Consider the following 12,788-nt stretch of genomic DNA (forward strand, 5'->3'; position numbering starts at 1 on the left):
CAAATAGTTGAACTTTAATGGTCTTTAGTTAAAAAAAAAAAAATTGTGACAAATGTCATACATTACCATCTTCTATCAGATGAACATGTGTGCCTCTCTGCTTATGTATTTGCTAATGATATTTTCTTGTTGCCTGTTATTAATGTTAGTGGACGTTGCTACTGAAGAAAGTCTTCCCTGGTGAATGGTTTCAGGGCTGAGTTTCTGCTTATTCTAAACATTTCATTGTGTAATTTTACAAGGCAATTAGGAACGAACATCGTTTTGAAGCCTTGGTTAAAATTGGCAGGTTAGTGAAATACACTGATGTCAGCAAACCTCTTAAATGTTAGAGAAGCTACACATTTGTATTCTAGAGAAAAATATGGAATAAGTCATGAAGAAAGTTAAAATCCATGTTTCTAAAACATGGGTATGTTGATTAAGAAGAATATTTTTAAAATACCAGTTTTTAGCATGGTGGTGTTCATGGCTGGGGAAAAACCATATGATGCCGCCTCTTTTTGAAGGAGCTCTGTTGTGATTTAGTCGATAAAACATCCCATGATGCGCACCAGGAAATAATTAAACTTGACCTACTAACTTGTAAATATGAGTAGTTTATCCTTTAGGACTAGAAGGGTGGGTTTTGTGTTTGGAACATAATCCTTTTCTGAGTGTTTGGTTGTTGTAAAGTGCTTGATGGGCCAGAAATGATAGTGCCAAGAGCTTGAGCTTTGTTACAAGCAGCATTTTTTTCCTACCATTATTGTTTACTGCCGTTACTTAATTAGCAAATGTTGCAACATAAGCAGAGGGGAGCTTGACAGTAGATGAATTTCATGGATATGTTTATGTAAAACAAAACAAGAAGAAAACAACTCTCCCTCAACCTCCAGTAGTTTGATAAATTGTTGTTATACAATAAAAATATTGTGCTTGAACAACCTGCAGCAGCAAATTGTAGCTTTTTCCTAACTACTGGGGATATAGCAATAGTAGTAATCTATTTTGTGATAAAACCGGTAATGATTATTTCTGTTCTAAAAAGCTGCAAAACCTAAAACTTCCAGTTGTATGTAATTCCTATAGAATTTTTTTTGGGGGGGGAAGGGGAGTATTGTCTTCAGTCTTCAATTGTATGGAATAGAATTAGAACTGTTAAACTTTTTTTTTTCACAATTGCAAATGATACCTTAGCAAAGTTGGCTTCACTTTGGTTTTTGGTTTGTGGAGAAATCATAACATGGAATTCCAGTTCGCCTCGAAGTTAGAGGTTACATGAAAAAGGACATTTCTGTATTTGCTGAACGACATAGACTTTGTTTTAATAGTGGGAGTAGTTTGGCCATTTTTGATGTGTTGCAAATACACAAGACTGTCATGCCTGGATCACATGCTGCGTGGAAAAAACATGAAGGAAGGCATGAAAATTTTAGTTATCGGTTCCTTACTATAGATGTGTGAAAATGCCAGTTTTCTGTGTGAAACTTGTGCTTCTCTGGCCTGCTATAGCATGGGGTGAGAAAATTTCAGTTGTCGTTTATGACTCTGTGGCAATCATGTAATTTAAATACTTTTTTTTTTCAGTAGACCATTAGCAAAATCAAAACTTTACAGTTTAAACTGCCGTGCTCTTGTTAATTGTAATGCTTTATCCTAACTGGATTACAGTGATAACTTTGTTGGAATAATCTGAAGCTTCACTTGAATAACTTCACAGTTTAGTTGCTCAAGTTCCTTTCCTGAAAACGCATATGTCATACAAAAGGATTTTGTATGCTCCTCTAACAGGTATTTTATAAGGATGAGCCTTTTAAGCGTTTTCTACAAAGTGGTGATGTTCCAGTGGGTATTTGCTGTGGAGATGACTGTGTACGTAACTCAAATGTTTTGTGTGGCTGAAGTTTCAGATGTACTTTCTAAATGTAACCTTAGTGAAAACAGATGGAGCTGACCCACTTTTTTAGGATTTGTCTCCACACTTGTCTTAGCCTTCTTTAAATTCACACATTAATCTGAGCTTTGAGTTAGCTGATTCTTCAGTTATTTCACCTGCTGATACGTGTTAAAATGTGATTGCTATTGACAGTCTGAGTTTGTAACACAGCAGCTACAACTACTAACTCCTAATCCAGCCACGATGCTGTTAATCAAGTAGGGTTTTTTTTTTCCTAATTTGATGTCTGTATGGGATTGCTTTCACTTGAGCTCAGTTGAGTGGGGTAGGTCAAGCATGCCTAACTCAAGCTAACAGGTCTGTAGTGAAGACAAACTTAGTTAATACGTGAAGCCAGATATTTTTAATTCCATGTGTTACTACAATCACAAATTAAGTGATTTAAGAAGTTATTGGTCTATAACACACCCTACACCACCCCAGCAGTATCTAGCTCAGCTCTTTATTGCTGGTAGTTCCAGCACCCTCAGATCTGCTTGCATGGTACCTTCTCCAGAGCTGATTCCCCTGAAGTCACCTCTTTACTGAAGTGTCCTGAAGGTAGTTGCCTTTTAGAGTTGATCAGCTGAAGTGCATCCAATTGCTTTAAGCCTCTTTCCTTAGTCATTGTATTACACTGCCCATCATATGTCGTTGTGTTTGTGTGTTTTCATATTTCTTTAAACAGAACCCGTCATGGTGATATGCTCCTTGTGATGGCACAAGAAGCAACATAAAGGCAGAGGTCACAAGTTAAGGCTCAGTTTTAGAGAAGAGCTTTTCTGTGCTCCTCTTTGCTGGGAGGATGAAGGGGCAACATGGAGTGGAGGGAACTTTCGTTAAAAATGGCTATGTGCAAAGAAGTACTTTGGAGTTTTGGGAATTTATGTGTATTTGTTTTTACAAAGCCTGTTAAATGCTTAATTAACATTTACTAATGTTTTCTTGTCAACACTGAAATACATTGTGAGTGGTTTTGGATATCTGCAAGCAATAATGATTTTACAAGAGAACAGTCTTTATATTTAGGGTTTACATATCAGGCTATGATGAGAGGTGCTGAGTAAATTAAAAAAATTAGGATAATGGTACTATGTGGTTAGAATTTTTCACACAATACTTTTCGTGGGTTTTTCTTTGTCCTTTTTTGTTTTTAAGGATATTGTAACACGCACTATTGCCAATTATTTCTATTACTGAAAAGGTGAAACAGGCTGTTCATCTCATTCTTTTTTGTTTGCTTTTTTCCCATCCCACTCTAGTTTTGGCAAGCAGTCTGGAGGAAAACGAGGATGCGAATGCATCATATTGGAGCCTTCAGAAATGATTGTGGTAAGACACATTTTTCAAATGTATTTAAATGTATTGCTGGTTTCAGCAAATTCTTTCTGTTTTATAGCAGAAAGCTTATTGTAAAGTATTCTATAAAATTGCAGCAAAATTGCCTTGATTTCAATTATACCTATGGCTGCTATCATAACGGCAATAGCTATGTAAATTTAATCTAGATGGGTAAATGATGATGATGATTAGGTCATTCTTTCTAAAATTATGCTTACTTGAGTTTCAAAAGCCTACCAGTTACGGCTGAGTTGAGCATTCCCGAGTCAGGCAACGCTAGACTGCCATCTTAAATGTTTTAGTTGCATCCCCACCCCCCATTTCATTGCTTCTTAGCGGCCGTGCCAGCCATGCTGGGTCTGGGAGGAAAGGCCCTCTTGCTCCTAGCCTTTGCAGCTCCACACAGTGTGAAGGCTTTTAGGTAAGAGGAGAAGGAACATAAGAGTGCTTAGCCAAGCTTGAAGGACAAGGTTTTGAGCTCTGTTGTCATCAACCTTTTCCATGTCCAGCTTTTCTTCTGCTTCTTTAGAATACTTAATAATATTGCCAAATTCATGTGTACTTACAGATTGTAACTCAGTCCTTTGCAGGTTGATGCACACATACTGTCAGCAGCTGGAATATTAGGATTGCTTTTCCACAGTGCAGACCGGCATTGTACCCTAGTAGTGTGGCTGGGGACTCAGGAAGATCTCTTTCAACTTTGATCTTGAGATGCTGCTAATGGAGCTGGAACAAAAACGTTTGTTGTTCTGAGAAGCCACATGTCTGTTAAGCAGGCTTAGATCTCCAAACTGCGATTGATTTAGCTTCCTTGTATCTAGATACGGTAACATTGAAACTAATATTTGATGATGTCTCTTACTTATTGAGTACGTGAATATTAGCTTCTATGAGAAATTTGGCTCTCACAGTACACTAACAGCCGTGGACGTCAGAGATGTCCTGGACCGAATTCACTTGCTGTCCTTTGTGCCGTTCTTTCTGTACTGTGTCAGTCTGATTCTGCTCATGGGCTTTGATAGCATCAGTAATACGCTCTTTGCTGCAGCAGATGTTTTAAGCTACGGTCTGCCATGTCATGAAGTAAGTGCAGGTAAGAGCGCAGGAACCCTGCCTCAGTCTTCTGGAGTGAAATAGTTCATTTGCGTGTTCCCAATTATGCAGTCTCTTTTCAAGGCTGGAGGTTTGGGGGAGAGATTTATGCCTTGAGGGATGCCACAGGACTGCCTGGGTGACGATATGTGCAGCCATGTCATGTGAATGCCCCAGGCAGTCTGGTTTGCCACTGCTGCTTTGCGTTTTTGCCTGTTAACTACTGCCACCCAGGATTTGGTGTGCTGATTACACCTGTGTCCACTGCCTGGGGTGAGCTGAGTCCAATGCTCCTGGCATCTTTTAGCACAGAATGACCAACATTCACTTACCTGATCATATGTAGACCTTTTGTATCTCTATAATGCTACAAGTTGATGTAACAGAAGAATTTGGTCTGTTTGGACCAATTTCAGTAACAAGCCAGTTACATGACTCTCTGTAACTGGTGCTGCAGACATTACCAGACCTGTTGTGCTGCTTCCTACAAAAACCTAATAGACGGTGGTGCAGCCGCTGTTTGCAGCGGGAGCAGTCTGAAGCGTGCATGGGAAGCACGTGACTCTCCTTGCAGGGCTGGCTGGTGACTCATTCACTGCAAGTGCATCGCAAATTCACATGAAATATATTCCATGGGCCAAAGAGGTGATAATATGATATTCTTAGGCAATACCGACATCCTTGTTTGGCCTTAATCAGCTTTGTTGTAAAAAAAAAAAATACAAGAAGATGCAAACAAAAGAGTAGCTTCTTAGTAGTGTATGCTACCAGAGGGAAAATGACCGTATTAAAATATTTTATGAAGAAACTAGAAAGTTGTGTGTGTTTATAGCTTGAGTAGCTAAAACTGTGAGTTTTGGGTTTGTTTTTTTTTTTTCAGAGGAGCACACTGTCACAGTCTTTGGAGAAGCCAGCGTTGGCCATGTCAGCAATGTCAAATGCTGCCACTTGTTCCTGCAGACAAATGCACAACCTGGACAACTGCCCTCTGTATTTTAAACCTCTTGAACTTTCTGTAATTGTAGTTAAATCCCACTGAAAATATAGAGATACCTGAAAGTACCTTAAATCCTTTTCTGGAACTTGACTATATTTTTCTGTAGGAAAATCAGAGAACTGAAAGTGCAAAGTTGTTACTTCATTATTTTTATGTTCATGTTTTACAGGTAAATGTAGCTAAAGGTACTATTAACTGTCAGTTTTCTAGGTAGGACTTCAAATGGGGTGAGAGAAAAGCATCAGTGTGGTGGCATCCACCTTGCTAATGATCTGCACTGACACAAGGTGTACTTGAGTTTCATTTCCCTGATTAATTCTTATTAATTTATCCTAATTCTTTTATTTTTGCTTTTTTTTTAATTTGCAACATACTAATGAGGTTTCATACACAATGGATATTTATCTTCAAGCAAAAGAATTAGCTACTTTAATGTAGTTAAACACCATCGTTCCTGCTGCTGACAGATTTTTTTTTTTTTCCCCCCTCCCCCTCTTCCTCTTTCTTTTTAGAATGTAAATCAGTTTTGTAGTGGGAATCCTCTGGGAACTGACCCGTTTTAAAGGCCATAAAATGTGGTCAACTTAAGTTAATGAGGATAACAGATAGTGTGTGAATGGGCATTGTAGCTCATATTTTTGGAGGCTGAGCAATCTATTGAATTAATAATAGGTCCATTTATCACTTAAGAAAATGGCCCAGAATTGCAGCATATCTCAATGTACTGAAGTCTCCTTTCTGTTGTTCCTTGGTGCTTTCATTTTCTTCTTCACATCTAAGTGTAAGACTTCAGAAGAGCAGCATGACATTTGGAGATGGAAACTATTTCATTGCTGGCACGGACTGCAGAGTGAAGTTCAGGAGAGTCCTGTGATCCTCCTCGATTTTTACGTGGCAGCAAGTGCTGTGGGTGAAGCAGGCCCTGTGGAAGCATTCTGCTGCTGCCAGTATTCAAGGTTATTAAAAACACCACCCTTGATTAGGAACTAGCCAGTTAACGTGCTGTTCTGGACTTTCTGTAACATATTGAAAAGGAAAGAATACGAAGGAGTCTGTGGGGCAGCAGTCTCCATCTGACCTGGTGGCACGTTGATCAGCCTGACCCCCCCCCGCTGCTGCGATGGCACAGGGAAGCGGTCCTCCCTCCACTCCCGTGCTGGGGCCCGGCTCGCAGCATCCGCAGAGATGCTGAATTCCTCTGTAGGAGTGTTCATCCCACTCTGGGGGTTGTGAGGAGGCTGAATATGCTCTCTGCCAACAGAAATTTTTAGTTTTAACCAGGTGAAAGCACGGCTGAGTGATGCGCAGTGTGAGGGAGCCCTGGCCTGCCTGTCCTGTCAGCGTACAGCATATCAAAAACCATTTGCATGTTTTCTTGTAAATCATAAGCATAGAGAGTCTGATGGTCGGCTGGACTCAAAATACCAATTGTGCTGGTGGTACTAAACTGGAAGCTATGTGGTGTGGGGGTCTTCCCTGGGTTTCTGATTTTTGTTTTGTTTTTGTCGGCAGCAGTGGCATTAACCGAAGGAAGCAGGTGGTCTCAGTTTCTGAGTTTCCACTAGCAGTTGGTTGTTTTGCCTTTGTGCTAACAAATAGTATATTTATGCTCACTTCTTAGTTTTCAGTTAAATTGTGGAAGAAAAATAATTTCATCTTAGAGTGAGTGTTTGTTTTACTTTAGTTTTAAAAATACCCATTCAGTTTAGTTTGGGGCTTCTTAATAAATAATAAGGGTCATCAGTATTGGAAGAGTCATTGTCCGGCGGCCCTCGGCATCCAGGTTAGTCTGTTGTATGAGAGAAGCTCAGCACTTGTTTTCGTCTCTATGATCCTATAAGATTGAACGCAGAGAAAAAAGGAAATAACGCGTTTATCGAAGGAGCTCGTGTACTGTAGCACATGTACAAAAATTAAAAATGAAATCAACACAACTCTGGTTATTTACTAGAGTAACTCTGTACGAAACTAAACTTCTTTACTTTAGAAGGCTTCTGTATAATTTGAGAGCAACGTTATTGCTAACTAAAACTCCATAGTTTATGCTAGGTGAGGAAGGGCTTTTGTATCCAGTGTCTTAGTACTTTTTTTGATGATACTAAATGCCCTGTTTAAAAGGATTTTTTTTTTTGTTGCTTTATCTTGTTGTCTGCCTGCATGCCTTGTATTTTTTTTGCATCCTTATAACATCATGCTTACAGCAACGCTGCTACTAGATATCTTTGCTCATTGTCCTGTGCCTTTGCAGACAGGTAAAATTCTAGTGAAAAGTGTGGTTGTCCCTTGCTAGGGGAACTCTGCTCTTCTGCTTTCTTTTTTGATAACACTGTGGTGTGAGGTTCTCTCTTCCTTTTTGACTATTGTATCTTTAACCTATGTTATCAATGTATCTTTTTCTCTGTGGAATTAAAAATAACCCATAAGGCTGCTTGCACCTTCCTCTGACCTCAGATAGACGTAGCTGTTTGGAAAAAGTGATGTGGAAAGTAGATGTGATCTTGCTTTTGCGATGGTTCAGGTGTTCTGGTTACTTTCTTGTTCACGTCTGTTAAGTGTTTCTGGTTTTCATTCCCTTATAATTTGAATTTTAATTTTGAGATAATTTACCCAAGTATGTGAAGTGAGAGCTGCATAAGACCACACAGAGGTGGTTCTCCTGTTCCAGTACTGAAGTCTTACGTTTAGGATTTTCAAGTGAAATTTGGGGGGGGGGGGGGAATTGAGGACGGTAGAACCTCCTATACAGTAAATGTATTGTAGAGGAGCTTCTTGCTGGCTGCAGCCTATTTGCATGCATGTCTGTTCCGCTTCCTGCTAGGAGATATTTTTCCAAAACATCAAAAGGAAATGGGAAAGGATGGGGCTGCTTTTTATAGAAAAAAGGAATCGTTAGTGAGATAAAAAGGTTTCATGTTGGCTTTTACTAACAGGATAAATTTACCTAATTTTAATGTTTAGTTGCAAATAATATTTAATATCAAGACATGAATCAAGTTCCAGTTATATCTTCGTAATCTGCTGGAAGCGATTAGAAGTCAGTATGACATAGGTGAAGTAGCAATTTATAAAAAAAAACTGGAATATTTAAAGTTGTTTAGCTGTGACTGGTACTAGAAATGAGTTATGTTTTTAAAAATTACAGTAATAAAAATAGGATATAGTTCAGTGACTTTACCAGATTGTAAATACTCAAAGAAATGGTAACTTCTGTGTTGAAGATACACTTGAAAGGAGCAGTGTCTCTAACTTGTGTTGTATGATATGTGTGGGTGCCAAAGGGTTTCTGCTGGTGTGTGACATTGTTCAGAGGATATGTGTGCCTTTTTTACTTTTTTTTTTTTTTTATTATTTAAAAAAAAAACCCTGCTTCCTGGAAGGAAGCTGTGGCCTCCGGCTCATTGTAATAACGTAGTTCTGAGACATGCAGCAGTGGTTCTCCGAAACGTCTGCAGTCGTTTTCTTGAGACAAGTTTTAACTGCTCTGAACTTATGTTTGTTTCTTCCTCATGAGCTTCATACGGCTCCATCGGCTCTCGGTGCTATGGAAGAACTGGATGTTTAACCAGGAGCCTGAACATGTGTTTCAGGTGGAGAACTCCAAAGACAATGAGGAAAACATCTTGCAAAGAGAAATCCCACTCAGGCAGTCCCGTCGGAGGTTTAGGAAGATCAACCAGAGGGGCGAGCGTCAGACCATCACTGACAACGTGGATTCCAGCAGTTACCTGTCGGTGAGTCTGTTCTCTGTCATCGAGTCTCCTTGGCATCACGCTGTCTGTGCAGCGGCTGGCATTTTGTTTTATTGAGAAAAGCTGGTGAGATGAAATAGTCCGTGTTTGTCATTTTTGAGAACACTTTTTTCTTGGTGGGGAGCAGTAGAGTGCTTTGGATTTGAACACGATAGGTGGAAGTGAAAATTCAGGCACTAGTTAGAAAGAAAAGATGCTTTTTCGTTTAGGGGTTTTCAGTTGAGCACTATAAATAAATCTGAACATGTTTGCTGGATGGAGAAATGGTCATTCTTGGGTTTTGTTGGTTTTACCTGGAGTTCTTTTGGCAAGATGTAGGAATTGGTGGTTTTCTTTTTTCCTTAATAAATTTGAACTATGGTTTGGAATTGAGTCAATCATGAGTGCAGTTCAATGCAGTATTAACACTATCGTTGTACTTGGTCATGTTTACTTGCTTAAAAATAGCGTAGTGGTAATTCAAGCATCAAAAAGAGTAACGGCAACTCATTTGCTAGTCTTAAATAACATCACAGACTATATAATCTGCACTTTGTGAAGGCACGTACAGCTGTGGTTTCAAGGCCACAATGCTTTTATGAAGGTTTCTCTATACCATTATTTTTCACATATGAACTTCCTGCTTGGTAGCAGGATGTATATGTGATCTAGACAAATTATTTCATTGAAAATAGTTGTTCTGGATACTTTGATTTGCTTTGAAAACCAAATATTAAAAAACAGTACTAACGTTGAAGTGCATGAACTTTGAGTCGTCTTCGTGCACAGAAAAGAAAAAAAAATAATTCAATTTCTCCCCCTTTTTTCTCGTCTTCCTTTTCATCTCCCCAAAAGGTACAAAGTCTGTCTTAGTTGATACACTTCAAAATATCAGATGTGTGCAGTTAGATGAAAACATAAGACTTCCTCTGTTCCAGCATAAACTGCTGGTTTTTTTTGCATGTTGGTAGCTGTTGGATCACAGGTGGTGATTTTAGACTCTCCACAGCATTAGCATGTCTGTGAGTAGAGGTTACTTTGGCATTTGTCTGGTAAGCAGAGAAGCTCTCATTGCTGTGACAGGAAAAGAATATGCTTATTGAAGTTTAACGTCCTCTGCCACCTCATTTCAAGAACTGTCACGTGTTGGATTTTACGATTAGTAAGTCATCTGAATTAGTTATTGATGAAATGAGATGTTGGATCCTCATGCTCTGGGCAGTTGTGCATAAGGCTTTATTAGGAACTAAATACCAATCTGCGTATGACAAAATCTGTCTCTTTGGTGCTTGTGACAATGAATAAGCACACGGAAAATAATTTTCAGACTTCAGTGATAAGAGGAAGAGAATCCCAGGAACAGCTGATGCTGATGCCACCTGTGCAGCTTGCCTGGAGGGGCGCATGATAAGGGACTCAGCACCTTTGGTCTAAGAAGGACCAAGTTAGTGGCTTCTTGAACAATTTCAGAGATTGTCAGTTATTGATGGAAGGAGTCAGTGCGGTACATTTGCAGGATTGTGATTAGTCAACAAATGATGTCCTCATTAGGATTTTTCTTCATGTTGATTTATTTCTTTATGTTCCCAACCACATGGAGCGCATGCGTGTCTCTGCATGTATAGTTTCTCGTTGCAAACCTGGTTACACAAACCTCAGATTTATGAATGTATATTTTGATCAGCATTGGATGGGAAATGGTATAAACTTCATAAATCAACAGCACATTCCTAAGTCTGCTTTTATGTCAGTTAATTAGGAATATATAAAGAGAGTCCTGGTTTTCAGCAGTCTGAATTGAAATACCAATCCTTGCTTTGTAGACTGTAAGCTCCTAATTGGGAAGTGTCATACTCTCAGTACTTGGTGTAGCAAAAAGTAATTAGTAACTCAACAGATGACTAAGAAATCAAAACACGATAACCAGCTGCCTGTTTGACAAGTAAATGAATATTGGGTGCCTATATTTTTCCATGTTCCATTATAGTCTGGTAAAATAATGAATTTTTCTGAGGTATGGTTTGTTCTGTGCCTAGGTTTAACTCTTACCTATGTGAGTCTGCTCATACATGGCGTTGGTTCCCAACGGTCTTGAAAAACAGGCTTTGTAATGTAACCCTTCATGTCAGCCCATCTGAGAATGGGCAGGATAAGGAGGCAGGTTTTTGAATGAAACTTTTATTTGACAAGAACTTGCAATAACGTTTTCTGCCAAAGTGGGAAAAGTGTTTACAAACTTGCCGGCAGATTTCCTCTCTGGCATAATGCTAATGAATAAACGCAGTGTTGTATTTCACTCTCCAGCCTATTGCTAAATGCTCTTTGACAGATGCTGAATGTAGCCTGATGGACCTTTTGTGAGCCCTGCTTGCCCAGGGAGGGCTGGGTGCTTTCCAGCTGGTCTGCAAGGACTTCAGTCAGGCTCCAGTGGAATGATGTTAGAGTATTCAACATGACATTAAGTTTTTAAAAGCCTAATCTCTCAGACACAGGTAGTTTTCTGCTTTCTAAAGAAAACTTAGATCCTATAGGTATTGAAATTGGGTGTTGCATTATCCCAGCTCAGAATTTTTCCTTTCATGATTAAATAGAAGATTTCTTGTGTTTGCTTTTAAGGGGAATTATCTACGCAATCTCCATTAACTCCTTAAAATGTAAATCTCTGCACATTAAATATACTATGATTACTATTTATGATTAAGGTTAATCTTTGTTTTTAGAAAACATTACCCATTAGGTTGTGACACGAGCTTGCATGTACTTCTCACATGGAGCTCCCTGCTTGTTATTGCTGGAACTCATTCAGTAGAAGTCCCTGCAACTGGCCGTTAAATAAAGATTTGTGTGCAGATACTTTAAGTAGTATTTTAAATGATTGTTACCATCTTTGAGGCTCTTCCTTCCTCTTATGCATCTTAAGTAAAAGAGCCCTAGTACTTAATTTAACTGTATATCTTCAGGATAGTTGACATTCAAATTATTGTGGATATGTCCCCCTCCCTCCCCTCCATTGCCTCTTGAATGAACTAATGTTAAAAGTGGATTGTCTGGTTCGTTTCTTTAGTGAAGGAGTTACCATTTAGACTCCTTTACTACGTTTTTGTAGCTCACAGAGCAATATTGTTTCACAAAAGCACTTGTCTCTTGCAGAATAAGTATTTAAAGTTGGGGTGGTTTGTTTTTTTTTTTTTCCTTCTTCCAGTAAAATACAGTGAACATATGCTGACAGTGTTCTTCTCACTCAAACTGAACAGGTTTATATTTCTGTGTATACCTTCAAAGTGCATAATGACGTGAATTTGTTCTCGTGATATATATGCAAGAAAGTATGTTGGATCGCTCTCATTAGGTAGGTGAACAGACTGAGGTCTGGCTTCTACTCGCAGGGGTGTCCAGCAGCCATGTCAAGGTTCTGCTGGCACTGGGCTTTTCCCTTCTACAGCACAGTTAGCCAGCGAGATCCTGAGGATAAGTGTGTAGTTGGCAAAACATTTCTCAAATGTTGTTTGGTTTTTTTTTTGTTTGTTTGTTTTTGTTTTTTTCCGGATGCAAAATAGCACTGCTGCCCACGAAGTGATGGAGGAGGTGGCTCTGCTATGGGCAAAGGCCACGGTGGCAGCCCGAGAACATTCGGCTGGCTGTCTACCTGGGGCAGGTCTGAGCATCCCCATAATTGCATGGGATCTCTGTATCCCTGGGAATTTCTGGC

At 39.3% G+C, this 12,788-nt stretch overlaps 1 protein-coding gene across 6 annotated transcripts in view; it reads left to right on the plus strand.

Moving 5' to 3' along the window:
- The window catches only part of RAPGEF6 (Rap guanine nucleotide exchange factor 6), a 137,968-nt gene that overhangs the window by 40,671 nt on the left and 84,509 nt on the right, over positions 1-12,788 (plus strand). For all 6 annotated transcript variants that reach the window (XM_087753755.1, XM_087753751.1, XM_087753756.1 and 3 more), the window contains exons 6-7: positions 3,181-3,250; positions 8,939-9,082. In XM_087753755.1, the coding sequence (XP_087609881.1) occupies positions 3,181-3,250; positions 8,939-9,082 (214 nt within the window). The remainder of the gene's footprint in view (positions 1-3,180; positions 3,251-8,938; positions 9,083-12,788) is intronic.

The sequence above is a fragment of the Nipponia nippon genome, unplaced genomic scaffold (genome assembly GCF_047370975.1).
Source record: "Nipponia nippon isolate SJK-2023a ecotype South Korea unplaced genomic scaffold, ASM4737097v1 scaffold_17, whole genome shotgun sequence".
In the NCBI taxonomy this organism is placed as follows: domain Eukaryota; kingdom Metazoa; phylum Chordata; class Aves; order Pelecaniformes; family Threskiornithidae; genus Nipponia; species Nipponia nippon.